The 15892-nt window shown below is 37.7% G+C and overlaps 1 protein-coding gene across 3 annotated transcripts in view; it reads right to left on the bottom strand.

Annotated features, from left to right (window-relative positions):
- The window catches only part of PAN3 (PAN3 poly(A) specific ribonuclease subunit), a 146439-nt gene that overhangs the window by 118325 nt on the left and 12222 nt on the right, over window positions 1-15892 (bottom strand). For all 3 annotated transcript variants that reach the window (XM_003797613.2, XM_023517766.1, XM_023517767.1), the window contains exons 2-3: window positions 2882-3003; window positions 544-610 (exon numbers count right to left, since the gene is read on the bottom strand). In XM_003797613.2, the coding sequence (XP_003797661.1) occupies window positions 544-610; window positions 2882-2995 (181 nt within the window). In that variant the 5' untranslated portion in view covers window positions 2996-3003. The remainder of the gene's footprint in view (window positions 1-543; window positions 611-2881; window positions 3004-15892) is intronic.

Raw genomic sequence — 15892 nt, forward strand, 5'->3', positions numbered from 1 at the left:
ATTCCCACCACTATTAATAAGTGTTAAGATTTAACTGATAGAGAATATTAACACACAAGTATTACATATTCTTCAAAGACCACACTTGAACATTTATTCTGAAAATAGGACATAGAAAGTTATCTGGAAATTGTTTATCAAAGTCTCAAAAATGTTCACCATTTTTCAAACAATAATTCAACTTCTAACACGTATCCAAAAGTAACTCTAAATATTCACTTATACAGTCCACTGGAGTATAATGGTTTTTTTAAAAAATTAGTTAAGTAGACAATGAAAATAAACAATAGAATTTAATTTATAGTCACCTAGATTAATTTAAAAGTGTTTAATATGATCTTAAGTAGAATGTAAATATTCATATATACAGAAAAAAAGGAAAAATCTAAATCTTAATACTTAGCTTTGAGTGGAAATAGATAATTTTTATTTTCATTTTTATACCTGCTTACAATTTCTAAAATTTCTACAATAGGTATATTACTTTTAGAGTAAGAAACATACATGTATACACACACATAAGCAAAAGTGACCAAGTCTTACCATGGCCTGTATATGGCTTGGCACTGTCATTTAGAAGGCTTGGGGAGCTGCTACTATTGGTCATTCTCTGAAAAATAAAATATATATACATAATATCACTGAGGAATACAAAAATAAAAATATCCAGCCAATTAAGACTGAGCCTTTTTGCTTCTTCCTCTCCAATCAACTGTTCACATTACTGACACACTAATCTTCCTATAAAAATTACTTTGTGGATTACAATTATGTATACAAAAATTACCAAAGATGACTTTGCAACATATCAAATGAAAATTTTACTCACTAGTCAAGTATTTAAGGCCAAAGCTGCAGACCTATTTTGAATTATGCTTCTATAACTTATTAACCTAGGCAAGATACATAACTTAAGTTTCCTCATCCATACAACATAAATTCGAGTACTCATTCAAGAAGGTAAACAGAGCCTATATATAAAGTCAAATGCTCTAATATCCTTTCCCAATTCACATTATCATTCATACAACTTCTAGAGCTTATAAAAATAGAATTTTTTCCTGTTCTCTAAACATGGCCTATGTGTTCCAGACTCTCTCTGTATATTCTATAGTCTCTTCATTCTGGAAAGTCTTTCATCCCATGCCCACAAATCCTGTCACATCTAACATCTAACTCAATCTCTTAAAAAGGATGATTTAGGAACTCCCAGCTCTGGCTTTAATTCTACAATTCTGAACCTGGTCACTCAACTTCTTACTTAATTTCTGCATAATTCTTAATAAAAAAGGAAGTTGTTGAGATAATCTTAATACAAAAACATTTTTCATAAAAAGTACCTGAAATTATAGCTCACAGGGGTCAAAAGAAGGTATTACTATACATTAGTAAATTTTTCATATAAAAAAAACCCATTTGTGTATATATAGCTGTGCACATTTACTTAAATGCTCATAATTCAAATCACTCTTAGGCTGCATACCTATATGAAATTTCAGGTTTGTTTGACAGAGTCTCACTTTGTCGCCCTTGGTAGAGTGCTGTTGCATCATAGCTCACAGCAACTTCAAACTCTTGGGCTCAAGCAATTGTCTTGCGTCAGCTTCTACAGGGCACCTGCCACAACGCCCGGCTATTTTTAGAGATGAAACCTCACTCTGGCTCAGGCTGGTCTCTAAACTGTAAGCTCAGGCAATACACCCGCCTCAGCCTCCCAGAGTGCTGGGATTATAGGCGTTAGCCACTGTACCCGGCCTGGAACTTCAGATTTTATGTAAATAAAAATGAAAATAATTCAGAAAAGCATTAGCTTCTTACAGATCTTAAAATCAGTTCAACTTGAAATATAAAGATTAATACTACTTCTGTTTAAATACCCTACTGCAATTATGAAGAAGGCCATCAGTAGTACATTACAGGAACAAGAAAGGACAATATTATACTTTTTTTTGTTATGACAGTTTTCCAATTAAAACACTAGAATAGTTTCCAATCATATTCCAACTCCACAAAATTCTGCCATGCCAAAATACAATAATAATCCAAAACATTTTGCATTGCACAGAGTCATATGATAATGGGGGGGGGGGGAGCCAAAAAGAACAAAGTGGGTAAATAAAAAAAGAAAGGACATTTTTAATGTAAAATGTCCCTTGAGTACTGTGACTCTAAATTTAACATTTAAGCATTAAATAAAATAAAGCTAGTATTATGCTTCTATCTGGAAAGAATATTCCTGAAAAGACACACAGGAAAATGGTAACCAGTAATGGTGGCTGCCTATAAGAAAATCAGCAGGATGAGTAGTGAGCAGGGATAGGAGGGGGGCCATTTTATAACTTTTAACTTTTATAAGCTATGTTAAATATTTATATGCTCAATAAGCTAAAAATTGCCATCATCTCTACCAAGTTTTAGTAATATACTTAAAGACATACACACACAAATGGTAGAGCTAATCTCTAGCTACCCTCTATATCAGTGATTTTCAACTGGAATACCAGGGTATACCAGGGTGCTGTGAGAGGATCTCAGGTGTGCCATGAAAATCTTTAAAGACAATTAATTAAATTTTTGAAAGAAGTTCAAAACATAGTAAGTATATGCTTTTTTTAAACTTTTTTTTTTGATTGACATAACTTAAGTGTGCCATGGGAGTTTAACTATAGGTTCAAGTGTGCTGTGAGATAAAAAAGGTTGAAATACACTGGGCTATATACTTCACTGTCACCCCAGGAACCTCCACCCTCAATAGCTCTCACTAACTCTAGCCCTACTGGAAACCTATATCCCAGCCACCTCATTATCTCCTACTCAACAAATTTAGGAATAAAGACTCTGTATTAAACTTTAGTGGAATATGGATTTATGGGAAGAATACCTGCATCAAGGGATACTTTGTTTCTACGGGGCTTCCAAATCCATTGACTCCAATAAAGCTGGTGCTGAAATAGGAATCTGTGAGACTCGTATCAGTTAAAGGACCACCGTCCATTCCTGTAACTGAAAAAGAAGGAAGATTCAAGTATTTAAAATTACTTACGAGTATAAAACATTGATTTCCTGTGTTCCTAAATAAGTTTTTAAGGTCTCATATCTGTCACACTTTTTTTTTTAACTTACCTGTTCATAACAAAAGGCAAGGAGCAAATGCAATTGGCTCATTTCTAGAAATCTGTTAAACAGTGCTCAAAGTAACCATCTCCCACAAGAACAGTCATTTATTTTATACTAAATACCTAACAGCCACCAAACAGAACATGGAAAAAAAAAAAAAACTACACTTGTGGGTGGCGCCTGTGGCTCAGTGAATAGGGTGAATAGGGCCAGTTCGAACCCGCCACCCATATACCAAGGGTGGCGAGTTCAAACCCAACTCCAGCCAAACTGCAACAAAAAAATAGCGAGGCATTGTAGCAGGCACCTGTAGTCCTAGCTACTCAGGAGGCTGAGGCAAAAGAATCACTTAAGCCCAGGAGTTGGAGGCTGCTGTAAGCTGTGATGCCACAGTACTCTACGTAGGGTGACAAAGTAAGACTGTTAAAAAGAAAAGAAAAAAACCACACTTGAATTTTCAATTTCCTCATTAAGTTTTCTTTCCTTGGCTCGGTGCCTGCGGCTCAAGTGGCTAAGGCGCCAGCCACATACACCTAACATAGCAGGTTCAAATTCAGCCCAGGCCCACCAAACAACAATGACAGCTGCAACCAAAAAATAGCCAGGTGTTGTGGCAGGCGCCTGTGGTCCCAGCTACTTGAGAGGCTGAGGCAGGAGACTTGCTTAAGCCCAGGAGTTGGAGGTTGCTGTGAGCTGTGATGCCACAGCACTCTACCCAGGGTGACAGCTTGAGGCTCTGTCTCAAAAAAAAATAAATAAATAAAAAGTTTTCTTTCTTTAACTTAGTAAAAGGACAACACACTACAAACTGCTGCAATTTCTCCTGTGACTCATCATATGGTAAACAGGCAAATTGCTCAAGATGGTTTCTCCCAACACATCTTTTGAAACAGACCTGAAGTCTAACATTAACTCAGAAAAAATTCTGCAGAGGTAGCAATGGGATAGAGCTCAAGAATACTGATAGCTCTCTGTTGATTCTAGAGTATGATACACAAAGATTGTAGAACCAGTAGGGCAATCCATTACACATCAACAAATTACAAGCAGTGTTTTATAGATACTACTTCCTGGTGCCATGCTGCATACAACTAGCTTTTTTTTAAGCAGTTTACCATTCATCAATAAACTGGACTGTAAGTAGGACTGCCCTTCTCCAGGCAGAGCCACAAAAAACACAACTCTAACTCCCTACGTAGAAGCAAACTAAAAAAAAATGCTGATAGATAGATGTTAGGTCTCCTTGGAAAGCAATTTGAGGTAATTTTTATTTTCTTTTTTTTAAAAAAAATTTATTTTCAGCTTGTTGTCCGTTGAACAGTGGTTACGGCGCTAGCCACCAACACAAAGGCTGGTGGGTTCAAACCCAGCCCAGGTCGGCTAAACAACAACTGCAACAAGAACAAAAAAAAATAGCCAATCATTGTGGCAGGCACCTGTAGTCCCAGCTAGTTGGGAGGCTGAGGCAAGAGAATCACTTAACCTTAAAGTTTCAGGTTGCTGTGAGCTGTGACACCACAGCACTCTAATAAGGGCGACATAGTGAGACTCTGTCTAAAAAAATAGTAATAAAATAAATAAAAAATAAAAAATTTATTTCCCAATATGTCCACAATGAAAATGTATTAGTTATGATTATAAAAAGATTACTATTATTATTATTTTGTGTGTGTATGTAGAGACAAGAGTCTTACTTTATTGCCCTCAGTAGAGTCCGGTGGAGTCACAGTTCACAGCAACCTCCAACTCCTGGGCTTAGGCGATCTCTTGCCTCAGACTCCAAGTAGCTGGGACTACAGCCGCCTGTCACAATGCCTGGCTATTTTTTTTTTGTTGCAGTTTGGCCAGGGCTGGGTTTGAACCCACTACCCTCAGTATACGGGACCGGTGCCCTATCCACTGAGCCATAGGCGCCGCCCATTAAAAAATTATTTTTAATGGTCCATGTATGTTCAATTAATGGTTACAATTTCAGTTGTAGCTGAAGAAAATAATCAGAAACACCTAAAGATTTATGTATGAAGATGTTCAATTTGATTTGTACAATAATATTAACAGTATTATTTTACCAAGAAATTAAAAACAATGAGCAATGTTCAACAGAAGAATGACTAAGTAAATTTTAATACATTCATTGAAAAACTACAAAATAATTAAAAATCAGTGCAATCGGCTCAGCACCTATAGCTCAGAGGCTAGGGAACCAGCCACATATGCCAGACCTGGCAGGTTCAAATTGAGCCCAGGCCTGCCAAACAACAGTGACAACTACAACCAACAAAGAGCTGCACCTGAGTTTGAGGTTGCTGTGGCGGGCACCTGTAGTCCCACTTAAGCCCAAGAGTTTGAGGGCGCTGTGGCAAGCACCTATAGTCCCAGCTACTGGGGAGGCTGAGGCAAGAGAATCACTTAAGCCCAAGAGTTTGAGTGACGCCACGGCACTCTACCCAGGGTAGACATAGTGAGACTATCACAAAGAAAAAACAAAATCATGGCAATTACGGTCTAGGATTTGTTTAAAATACTCCAACAGGCTTGGCACCAGTAGCCCAGTAGTTAGGTCACAGCCTCATACACCAGGGCTGGCGGGTTTCAACCAGCCTGGGCCACCTACACAAGGACAACTACAACAAAAAAATAGCTGCCAGGGGCCAGGTGAGGTGGCTCACGCCTATAATCCTAGCACCGTGGGAGGCTGAGACAGGAGGATTGCTTGAGCTCAGGAGTTCAAGGTTTGTCTAAGCAAGAGTGAGACCCCAACTCACGAAAAAAATGGAAAAACCCAGCCAGGTGCCACAGCCAGTACCTGTAATCCTAGCAGCTTCAGAGGCTGAGGCAGCAGGATGCCCACAGCCCAAGTCTGAGTTTGCAGTGAGCTACGAGGCCATTGTACTCTGCTCACAGGGTAGAACTATGTCTCAACAATAACAACAAAAAGTCAACTATGGGCAGAAAAAAAACAAAAAGAAAAAAATAACCAGGAGTTGTGGTGGGCACCTGTAGTCCCAGCTACTCGGGAGACTAAGGCAAGCCAATCACTTAAGCCCAAGAATTTGAGGTTGCTATGAGCTATGATGCCATGGTACTCTACCAAGGGCAATATAGTAAGACTCTGAATTTAAAAAAAAAAAAAAGAAAGAAAGAAAAAAGGAGGTTATAGAAAATGAGGATAACAAAGACTAAACAATTGTATGTGCTATGCCAGTGATCTTGTTAAAGAAATATTATATATGTTTCTTTTTGCTTTCAGTTTCTGGCACAGATCTCCTAAAACCCTTATAATTTCCTAAGTAACAAGGGTACTAGGAGCATCTTTTCCATTTTATTTTTTTATTTTTTTTAATAGACACAAGGTCTCATTCCTATTCAGGCTGGTCTTAAACTCCTGAGCTCAAGCAATCTACCCCCACCCCCACCCCCGGGCATCCCAGAGTGCTAGGATAACAGGCATGCCCAGCTGCATCTTTTATTTGTTCTTTGACCTCAGTGCCTAACACAAAGCTATTAAATCTCTTGGAATTTCCTGAGTGATAAGAACATGTTTTATTCTAATGAGATGTTTCTTGTGGTATTCCTAGATGGAGGCTGGTCACCAGAAAGACCAAGCCCTGATTAACTGTCAGCAGGGGAGAAGACCTGGGGATTAACATAGTAATCCATCCTGCCTATGTATGGGATGAAGCTCCTGAACTATGGGGATCAGGGAGCTTCTGGGCTGAACACATCCACAAGCCAAAAGGGTGACAGGACAGAAGATTCTGCCCTTGGGACCGACCTCTCCAGACTTCGCCCTATCTACCATTTCATCTGACTGGTCATTTCTCCCCTTTATGATTAACCAGAAAAGGTAAGGAAGTGTTTGCATGAGTTATGTGATTCAAAATGGCAAATTATTAAATACGAGAAGATCATAGGAACCCCCTATTTGTAACCAAGTAGGGCAGAAGAGTAAACTAGGGTGACCAGACATCCCGCTTTTTAACAATTTGTCCCGCGTCCTGCAGCGTTTTTAAAAAAGTCCCGATTTTTGGAAAGAATGCACGACAAGCTAGGGAATGGCGGGAGAACAGGAAGGGAACTGCATGCATTGAAATGCTTAAAGAATTTTGTAAAACTGCAGATTTCGAATATCAGAAAATACTTGGATACAGTAAAATGCGCTAGTTAGCTCTTCTGTCAGCTGTTGAAAGAATTTTGAAAATATATGATCCTTTGAAATCCTACTTTCTATCACAGGATAAATGTCCTAGAATGTTAGGAGAGTTTCTTGAAAAAGAATCTTCAAAAATTTGGCTAGAGTTTGTATACAATCAAGCAGCTCTTTTTCAAAATGCTATAAAACTTCTTGAAGATGACAAAATTTCAGTAACCAAAGTAGCAAACAAGTTAATAATTTAAAATTTCAGTGTCAAGAGCGGTTAGAAAATAATCTTCTTCCATTAACTATCCGTAATAGTATAAGCCAGCTAGAAGAACAAGGTGTAATAAGTCGTGCAGATATCACGAATCACATTAAAAAGTTCTATAGTAACTGCACAGATAGATTATTTAGAAGAGTGGACGGTACATTACAAGGATATTGAACATTTTCATTGGGTTACATTAAAACAAGAACTTAATTGGAATGATGTGCAAAAATCATTCAATCATATTACTCAAAATTTCCCATATAGTAATATTTCTGAAAATGATCTTTTTAATGAGGTATCATTATTAAAAAAATATGTTGATAAGGAAAAGGTTAAATCTTGGGCATCAGCAAAAATCACAATAGAGAACAAATGGTCAGAAATATTTCATCATTTTGAAATAAACCATGTTCCATAAAATAATGCACTAAAAATAGTGGAATATGAGCTGTCCTTACCAGGAACTAATGCCGCAACTGAACGTGTTTTTTCTACGGTAAATAAAGTGTAGACATCAGAAAAATCACAATTAAGTGTTGAGACTTTGAAAGCCATTTTATGTGTAAAATATAATTTAACAAATTCTTGTGAAAAATTTCATAACCTTTTAAACAATGACAGCAATCTACTAAAAAAAATTCACTCAAATGAGAAATATCCCCTAAGAATAAAATAATACTATACATAATTTTTTAACGTATATTTGTAAATTGTACTTATGTTGAAATTAAAAAATGTATATTACAACACTATTTTTGCATTCTTTTTTTTTTTTTTTGGAGACAGAGCCTCAAGCTGTCCCCCTGGGTAGAGTGCCGTGGCATCACACTCACAGCAGCCTCCAACTCCTGGGCTCAAGCGAGTCTCCTGCCTCCGCCTCCCACGTAGCTGGGACCACAGGCGCCCGCCACAACGCCCGGCTATTTTTTGGTTGCAGCCGTCATTGTTGTTTGGCGGGTCCGGGCTGGGGATTCGAACCACCACCTTAGGTGTACGTGGCTGGCGCCTTAGCCAGTTGAGCTATAGGCGCCAAGCCACTATTTTTGCATTCTATGAAAATTTTTGTTGCTCCATATAGACCAAATTTTTAATTAAGAATCCCCCCTCCCCAGTCAATGGTGTCCTGCTTTACCAATGTTAAAATCTGGTCACCTTAAACTGGAACCCCACTACTTGTGACAGGTGTCTGAAAATAACTTGTGGAGACTGCACTAAATCCAAGTAGTTAGAGTAATAATTAAATTATAAGACACCCAGATGGTATCCAAAGAGTTGAGAGAACTGGTTAGTCTGAGGGAAAAAAAACTCTACACATCTGGTATCAGAGGTGTTATGTGCAAGTGTAGTGGAGAAAAAAAAAACAGAAGCTAATTTTGTTCCTTTTTAACCATTTATAACGTGAGTGAAAGGGGAACATGTTTTTATTTATAGTATGTGTGCTTACAAGTAAACAGGAAATAAGGCTGAAAAATGTGTAAAAATGTTAAAAATCTTGTGTTATATAGTTGATGAAAAGGAAGAAGCTAGTCCTTTATAGTTTTTCTGTAATGTAGTTGTTTTCTTAATAATGATGATGATAACAAAAATCTATAAGGGGTAAAGTCCTTCATTCCACCAAAATGCTTCTGTCATCTACTCTTTACCTTTTCCTAATAAATTAGGATGGCTAATACAATATAGAGTGCAACTCCAGAGCACTAGAGTGCAACTCTTTAACTTAGCATTTCTATTTCAAATGCTTTTCACTCCAAATGCTTTCATTATAAATGTTTTCAAATCCACTTTTCTTTCTTCATATTTTATATAGGCTAATACAACAGAAAAATTATTGAGCATGCCAGAATTCAAATATTTATGGTTAATGTCTCATCTTACTAGAATTTTAAGTTTCCTGAAAGTAAGATAGATCCACTAGATCTTATTACACACATATCCTAATAAAATTTTGGTAAAAGTAATGAATATTAAACTGTTGTCAGAGGACAATAAAAACATCTTTAAAACTTACCACCTTTTAATAACATTTTATCATTAAACAGAATTTATCCTAATATATGCCCAAATTTCTGGTAGTGATTGTTACTATATTAAAACTGATTTATATTCCTTTCAGATACACAAATTTGATAGAAAAGAACTTATGCTCCCTAACAGTGAAACACGCCTGACTGTGCTTAACCAAAACAGGAAGAAGGAATGAGGAGCTGATATAGCCATGAATCAAGGATTAATTATTTTTCAAATAAACGTGCCACACAAATACTTACACTTGAGTTTTCTTATTATGGGAAAAAGAAAAAGAGAATTAACACTTCAAGAGCAATCAGAAAAATCACTAACTTCTATTCTATCCTATTCAGATCATAAAAGCATTAATATTTTTAAAAGTTACTAACTACAGATACATATCCTACCTACCTCATCAGATGTTCAAAGACAAAATGCATGTGTAGTGTACATTTAAATTTAGATTACATAGTGTAAGAAATGTGATCTTAATTATAGACAGATAATCAAGAACTTCACTCCTTCAACCCCTTATTTTTGCAATTCTTTTTTTTTAGACAGACTCTCAAGCTATCCCCCTAGGTAGAGGACCGTGGCAGCACAGCTCACAGCAATCTCCAACTCCTAGCCTCAAGTGAGTCTCCTACCTCAGCCTCCCAAGTAGCTGGGACCACAGGCGCCCGCCACAACGCCCGGCTATTTTTTAGTTGCAGCCGTCATTGTTGTTTGGAGGGCCCGGGCTGGATTCGAACCCGCCACCTTAGGTGTATGTGGCTGGCGCCTTAGCCACTTCAGCCACAGGCGCCGAGCCATTGCAATTCATTTTAAATAAGCCTCATATAATTTCTACGGAATAATAAATAACTTTAAATAATGTTTACCATTTCCACAAAAGCTCTATTGCCATCGCTACTATTACAGGTTTATTAGTACATGCCTAATCTGAAATGCTCTATAATCTGCAACTTTTTGAGTGCCAATATGAAGTTCAAAGGAGACATTCATTAGAAAATTTTGAATTTTGGGGTTAGGGATGCTCAACTGATAAGTAGAACACAAATATCCCCAAATCCAAAAAAATCTGAAATCTCTAACACTTCTACTCCCAAATATTTCAGATAGGTATATTCAACCTTATGTCCTCTATGTGCTATGGTCTGAATGTGTTCCCCAAAATTTAGGTATTGATGCTTGAATTCAACAATGTACTATTAAGAAGGTCTTTAAGAGGTGATAAAAGTCATGAGGGTTTAGCCATGACGAATGCAATTAGCATCCTTATAAAAGAAGTGCAAGAGGCTGTTAGACCCTTCTACCATGTGAGCACACAGCAATAAGAATCTATCTTGAATCACAGACAGCAGCTCTCATCAGATATGAAACCCGTCTGCACCTTGATATTGGAATTCCCAGCCTTCAGATCTGTGAAAAACAAATGTCTTTTCTTTCCTTTTTTTTTTTTTTGAGACTGAGTCTCACTGTATCGCCCTCATATAGCCCTCGGTAGAGTGCCATGGCCTCACAGACCTCAAACTCTTGGGCTTAAGTGATTCTCTTGCCTTATGATTAGGCAAACTATAATTCAAAGAGGTTAGTAGCTTGCCCAAAGCTACTTTTTGAGACTCTGTCTCAAAATAAAAATATATATATATAAAATAATAAAAAAAATAAAATAAAAGCAATCGTACCACTGTACTAAACTACCTTTCAATTTTTAAGAGAAACAGAAGTATAAATCGATACAAAATTTCAAACCTTCAGTTTTGAAATGATCATGAGACATTCAAACTTACACCACAACTATTAACAGATAAATGTACAGCATAATAACCAGCTTTAAACACACATACACAACCACAATCTCTTCAGTTTTGTTCCCCTCTTAATGAAGTAAGTTTAATTCTCCAACACCACTACCCAAAAGGTCTTCTGAGGCGCAATACACTTGGAAAAGCTTGGGGAGTTTAAAGAAAAAAGTAAACCCATTCTGTTACTGCATCACTCCCCAGGATGTACATATACCATGTGAACTATGACAATTCAAAAAGCAGACAGAATACTTCCCAAACCTGACTAGGCAACACTTTCCCACCTTGAACATCTTGAGGAACTAGAATTCTATGGAAGACTTTTTCAGAAAGTGCCGAACTAATAATGTTGAGTAGTTTTCCTCTGCCAACAACAACTTTCTACATAAAATGTTGGTGATACTCATCCCAAAGGATGAAATCCAAACATGTTAGTCTGACATGCCCTCAACGATCTGTTCTCAACAATCATGCTAATATTTCCTAAAATATGCTGGATTTCAGTCTTAGCTCTACCACAAAATCTTGGGCAAAATGCGTATAAGACAGAGATTATGCCATAAATTATAAGAAAATCATACCATGTAGCCTGCTAACTTCAAAAGAATATGAAAAACAAATAATTTTAAAAGTATTTTTAAAAATCTTAGTGGTTGTACAACTATAAAGTTACTAAAAACAAACTATGCATTTATAATTAGTGAGTTTAAAAGTATGCAAATTATGTAAGAACTATTTTTTAAAAAACAGTGGAGAAAAAAGAGATTATTCAATAAATGGAGTTAAGACAGCTGAGTATCTATGCACCTCACAAAAAAATTAGAATATCCTATACCAATCTTCCAGAAGATTAAAGATAGTGGTGGAAAATAATACAAGTATAAATACAGAGGGTGTCAAAAAATGTTTCTTACACATTTTAAGAAAGGAAAAACTGTATTAAAATAGCAACACTCAAATCACATTCAACTTTTGCAATTACAAGAGATACAACATATACAAGATAACAATCAAGTTGAATGATTATCTGATAATTAAGGCTGTAAACCTGCCACATCTTACACTGCTAGCACTGCACAAACAACTCAGTAAGGTATCATAATCTTGGTATATCAGTGTCTCATAGCTGTGTTCATGTCAAACGTTGTGGTGTCTTGCTGAGTGGCATTCATTATTGTTGCTACATGTTTTGTGAGTCCTCATAAGAATGCCAGAGATTGGGCTCGGCGCCTATAGCTCAACCGGCTAAGGCGCCAGCCACGTACACCTAAGGTGGCGGGTTCGAATCCCCAGCCTGGACCCGCCAAACAACAATGACGGCTGCAACCAAAAAATAGCCGGGCGTTGTGGCGGGCGCCTGTGGTCCCAGCTACTTGGGAGGCGGAGGCAGGAGACTCGCTTGAGCCCAGGAGTTGGAGGTTGCTGTGAGCTGTAATGCCACGGCACTCTACCCAGGGGGACAGCTTGAGGCTCTGTCTCAAAAAAAAAAAAAAAAAAAAAAATGCCAGAGATTGAATTAGAGCAATGAACAAACATTTGTAAATTTCTTGTTTAACTTGGCAAGAGTACAAGTGAAATCAGGGGGATGTTAGTACAAGTTTATGGGGATAACACTGTGAAAAAACAGCAGTGTACAAATGGATTAAACATTTTTCTGAGGGGACAGAAAATGTCACTTATGAAGAGAGGTCAGGAAGGCCAGTAACAAGCAGAACTGGCAAAAACATTGCAACGATTCATGAAATTGTGCATCAAAATCATCAGATGACTCTAAGAAGCACAGCAGATCAAAGTAATTTCTCAATAGAGAAATCGAAAAATCTTTATAAAAAATCTTGGCATGAGAAATGTGTGTGCAAAAATGGTCTTGAAAAAGCTCAACAATGAACAAAACCAAGAGCAAGTCAAAGTCTGCCAAGACCTTTTAGAGAGGCAATGCCATGTTTAGGGCCATGTTAACACTGGTGATGAGACACAGACCTAACAATCTGACCCTGAAACAAAGTATCAAAGTGCACAATGGAAGGCAGCCAATTCTCTATAACCAAAAAAAGTTCCCTCCTTCCAAATCAAGAGTCAAAATGATGTTGCTAATTTTTTGGGTATCAGAGGGACTGTTCACTTTGAATTTGTACCAACTAGACAGGCTCTCAGCACCCGTAACAGTAGTTACAGTGCCAGCCACATACACGCAAGCTAGCAGGTTCAAATCCGGCCTAGGCCAGCTAAACAACAATGACAACTGCAACCAAAAAAAATAAAAAAGAAAAAATAGCCCTGCATTGAGGCAGGCGCCTGTAGTCCCAGTTACCTGAAAGGCTGAGACAAGAGAACTGCTTGAGCCCAAGAATTTGAGGTTGCTGTGACCTGTGACACTCTGGCACTCTACCAAGGGTGACAAAGTTAAGACTCTCTCTCAAAAATAAAAGGGGGGCTGCAGTGAGATATGAGCATATCACTACATTCCAGCCTGGGTAACAGAACAAGAACCTGTCTCAAAAAAAATAAATAAAAATTTAAAAAAAAATTCTACCACTTAGGATAGTGTTTGTATCATTCACTTGATGGAAAAAATTACCTCCCTTAGACCTTTTGTTGCTGTCTTCAATTATGGTATTTAAACCTTCACACTCTTACATGTTTCTGTACTACCAATCTAAATTATCTGTAATTAAACTGTATATCTATAATTATACATACCTTTTCACTTTTTGGCACTCTTTATTATTATTTGTGTAAAATTTATTTCTGATTAAACAATTCTTGAAAGCGGGTATTTTTAAAGAGTTGGTAAAAAGTATCAATACATTCACACATTCAATCTTTATAAAACCCTCCATGCAAATAGTATTTTATTTCCTCCACTTTTCCAGTGAAGAAACTGAGATTCAAAAACACTAGATAGACCAGGCACAGTGGCTTACAGCTTTGGGAGGCTGAGGAGTAAGGATTGCTTGAAGCCAGGAGATGGAGACCAACCTGGGCAGCAGAGTAAGACCCAGATAAAAACAAAATTAACTGGACATGGTGGTAGCCACCTGTAGTCCCAGCTACTCAGGAAGCCAAGGCAGGAAGAGGATCACTTCAGTTATGACTGTGCCACTGCAGTGAGAGTCTGTATCTTTAAAAAACATTAAGAGAGACACTAGGTGACAGTGCAGTGAGTACAGGCCCAAGAAAGAAGGGGTCCTCTTACCTCAGCAGATTCTTGCACATTCGTTTCTCTACTGGATTTTAGAATGAGCACACTCTGAGCAAACACAACTGACTGTGAAGTCTGCTTAAGCCAGTTGCCAATTACTGACCACCAACAACATATTCAACCTACTTTTCAGTTTCCTTCTCTGTAAAATCAAAATGATAACTTATGCTTTCCAAGGCTGCTGTCATAATAATTCAGTATATTGGCCTGGTTTATATCAGGTGCCAAATAAATGGTTACTTTTTGCAGTTATTGTTTGTCTTCATTTATTAATTTATTTGCAAAAGTTAGCCTACCCTTTCTTATGAAACACTAATATGCTTTTTGTATAAAATGTGTTAGGAGAAATCTCCCATGTAGGTTTTTCTTTTTAATTTTAATATAAATGATAAAAAGGTAGGCTAGAACATTTTACACATCTGTTATAAAACCCATAGGAGTGGCCGGGCACGGTGGCTCACACTTGTAATCCTACCACTCTGAGAGGCTGAGACAAGTAAATTTACTTAAGCTCTGGAATTCAAGACCAGCGTGAACAAGAGCAAGACCTTGTCCCTACTACAAAAAAAAAAAATTGAAAAATTAGCCGAGTGTTGTGATGTATGCCTATAGTTCCCAGTACTTGGGAGGCTGCAGCAAGATGATCACCTCAAAGAGTTTGAGGTTGCTGTGAGCTATAACACTACAGCATTCTAACCAGGGCAAGAGTGAAACTGTCTCAAAAAAAAAAAAAAAAAAAAGACAGAACAAAACAAAAAATATACAAAACAAAAAAATCCAGCTCAGCCTGGTGGAAGGCACCTGTAGTCCCAGCTACTTGGGAGGCTGAGTAAGAGAATTGCTAGAGCCCAGGAGTTTGAGATTGCTATGAGCTATGACGCCACAACACTCTACCAAGGGCAACCAAGTGAGACTCTGTCTTTAAATAAATAAAAATAAAGAATAAAAGTTATTTTTAAAAAATGGCTGGGGCAGTGGCTCACACCTGTAATCCTATCACTCTGGGAGGCTGAGGTGGGTGGATTGAGCTTACAGGTTTGAGACCAGCCTGAGCCAGAATGAGGACCTCCGTCTCTTAAAATAGCCAGGCATTATGGCGGGCACCTGTAGTCCTAGCTACTTGGGAGGCTGAGGCAAGAGACTCGCTTGAGCCCAAGAGTTGGAGGTTGATGTGAGCTGTGATGCCACAGCACTCTACCCAGGGGGAGAGCTTGAGGTTCTGTCTCAAAAAAAAAAAAAGAAAATGTGTTTTAAATTGGGTGGCACCTGTGGCTCAGTGGGTAGAGCTCTGGCCCCATATACCGAGGGTAGCAGGTTCAAACCCAGCCCTGGCCAAACTGCAAACAAAA

This window comes from Otolemur garnettii, unplaced genomic scaffold (assembly GCF_000181295.1).
Source record: "Otolemur garnettii isolate 467f Iridium unplaced genomic scaffold, OtoGar3 scaffold00120, whole genome shotgun sequence".
In the NCBI taxonomy this organism is placed as follows: Eukaryota; Metazoa; Chordata; class Mammalia; order Primates; family Galagidae; genus Otolemur; species Otolemur garnettii.